Source organism: Aptenodytes forsteri, unplaced genomic scaffold, assembly GCF_000699145.1.
Source record: "Aptenodytes forsteri isolate BGI_AS27 unplaced genomic scaffold, ASM69914v1 Scaffold1306, whole genome shotgun sequence".
NCBI classification, from domain to species: Eukaryota; Metazoa; Chordata; class Aves; order Sphenisciformes; family Spheniscidae; genus Aptenodytes; species Aptenodytes forsteri.
The window spans coordinates 8,271-8,840 of record NW_008793926.1 but is presented as its reverse complement, the minus strand read 5'-3'; the positions used below and the strand labels follow the sequence as shown (position 1 = coordinate 8,840).

At 63.3% G+C, this 570-nt stretch overlaps 1 protein-coding gene across 1 annotated transcript in view; it reads left to right on the top strand.

The window, feature by feature from the left end:
• Positions 1-117: 117 nt before the first annotated feature.
• The window catches only part of LOC103895062 (heterogeneous nuclear ribonucleoprotein L-like), a gene marked incomplete at its 3' end in the record, with an annotated part of 8,323 nt that continues 7,870 nt past the window's right edge, over positions 118-570 (top strand). The window contains exons 1-2 of the mRNA XM_009274940.2: positions 118-231; positions 319-556. Coding sequence (XP_009273215.2) covers positions 332-556 — 225 coding nt within the window. The remainder of the gene's footprint in view (positions 232-318; positions 557-570) is intronic.

The window sequence follows — 570 nt, the reverse complement described above, 5'->3', positions numbered from 1 at the left end:
CGGGGCGGTTTTTCTTGGTAGCGCCCCAGACGTGCATAATTTTGGGAGAGTTAAGAGGCCTCGGTGGCTCTGGGCGGGCGCCGTAGTGAACCGACCCCTTCTCTCCCGCCAGGAGAACTACGACGACCCCCACAAGACGCCCGCCTCCCCGGTGGTGCACATCCGGGGGCTGATCGACGGCGTCGTGGAGGCCGATCTCGTGGAGGCCCTGCAGGAGTTTGGCCCCATCAGGTGAGGAGACGCGCTGGGGGACGCACACGGCAGTGGCATCCCGGTGGCACCGCGGGGTCGGTCTTGACCGCGCCTTCGCTGTCCCAGCTACGTGGTGGTGATGCCCAAGAAGAGACAAGCCTTGGTGGAGTTCGAGGACATCCTCGGCGCCTGCAACGCTGTTAATTACGCAGCCGACAACCAGATCTACATCGCTGGTCACCCCGCCTTCGTCAACTACTCCACCAGCCAGAAGATATCCCGCCCTGGGGACACGGATGATTCCAGGGGCGTCAACAACGTCCTGCTCTTCACCATCCTCAACCCCATCTACTCCATCACGACGGTGGGTGACGCGCC